The following is a 1,240-nucleotide window of genomic DNA, read 5'->3' on the forward strand; positions in this document are numbered from 1 at the left end:
CGCGGCGCGGGCCTCACGAGTAGATGGTGATGACCTCCCGGCCCCCGCCGCGCACCAGCAGCACCCGGTCCAGGTGCTCCGTCAGCACCTCCAGGAACTCCATGTCTGCGCGCGGTCAAGGAGCACAGCTGCGGCCAAGGCGGCTCCTGCCCTGCCCCTGGTGCCAGCCTGCCCGGGCCCCGGGGCCCAGCTGGGCCAGCCTGACTACATGCCTGGCCCCTTGCCCCTCCTCGTCCTGTCCCCTTTGTGGGCCGGGGCCAGACAAGCACGGCTCCGTCAGGCTTGGCCAGGCAGGGGGGCAGGGGCGCCCATTGCCCAGCACCCCCAGCCTGTGCCCAAGCCCGGGGGGCTCCCAGGGACCCAGGCCAGGCTCCCCAGGGCCCAGGCGCATCGGTGCCCGGCCGCGCAGCCCATGGAAGGATACAGTTCTCGTCGCCCTTGCGGTTGCGGGGTGGCCCAGGCATGTTGAGCAGGACCAGCTTGGCGTCCTGGGACTTCTTGACGATGACCTCATTGAGCTTCACGGCCGTGTGCATCCGCCGCACGTTGGACTGGTTCCTGCGGGGCAGAGCAGATGCGCTGGGGCAGGCGCCAGACCGGGCCTCGCTGCCCCTGCCCCCGGCGCCAGACCGATGCCCTACCGTGCCGCCCCAGCTCCGTGGGTTGCAGCGCCCGGGGGCCCGCAGCTGTTCCCAGGCCCCGGGGCACCGCCCCCGGCACAACAGGCGCCTGCTCAGAGGCAGCACAGAGGTGGCCCATCACCCCGCCACCCCCCTTCCCCGACACAGGACACGGGATGTGGGCCGCGGGACATGAGCCACGGGACATGCCAAGCAGACTTACAGGTTCTCCCACTCCCTGCAACAGCACGAGGCAGAAAGAGAGAGAGAGAGACAGGTGGGGAGGCTCCACCAGCACGGCCCTGCGTGCCCACCCCAGCCCAGCGGACATGGCCCCCGCCCGCGCCCGCCCCCTTGCAGGCAGGGCCCCACAAGCCCCGGGGGGCAGGCTGCCCGCGGGGACCTACGGCTTCATGCTGAAGAAGTCCTTGATGCCCTCGGGGCTGACGGGGCTCTTGCTCTTGTTCTTTTCAGCCACAGACTTCTCCTTGGTCCAGGTGAGATGCACCTTCTCGGGGGCCGGCTCAGCCTCCTCCGCAGGCGACGGGGAGCTGCTGGAGAAGGCCGTGGCATTCTTGTCGTGGATGAGCTGCACCTGCGGCAGGGAGCCCAGGGGTCAG

At 70.6% G+C, this 1,240-nt stretch overlaps 1 protein-coding gene across 1 annotated transcript in view; it reads right to left on the reverse strand.

The window, feature by feature from the left end:
• Nucleotides 1–13: 13 nt before the first annotated feature.
• The window catches only part of SLC12A5 (solute carrier family 12 member 5), a 29,871-nt gene continuing 28,644 nt past the window's right edge, over nucleotides 14–1,240 (reverse strand). Inside the window, exons 19-21 of the mRNA XM_025191970.1 lie at nucleotides 1,028–1,215; nucleotides 425–558; nucleotides 14–105 (exon numbers count right to left, since the gene is read on the reverse strand). Of these exons, the coding sequence (XP_025047755.1) occupies nucleotides 14–105; nucleotides 425–558; nucleotides 1,028–1,215 (414 nt within the window). The remainder of the gene's footprint in view (nucleotides 106–424; nucleotides 559–1,027; nucleotides 1,216–1,240) is intronic.

This window comes from Alligator sinensis, unplaced genomic scaffold (genome assembly GCF_000455745.1).
Source record: "Alligator sinensis unplaced genomic scaffold, ASM45574v1 scaffold1369_1, whole genome shotgun sequence".
In the NCBI taxonomy this organism is placed as follows: Eukaryota; Metazoa; Chordata; order Crocodylia; family Alligatoridae; genus Alligator; species Alligator sinensis.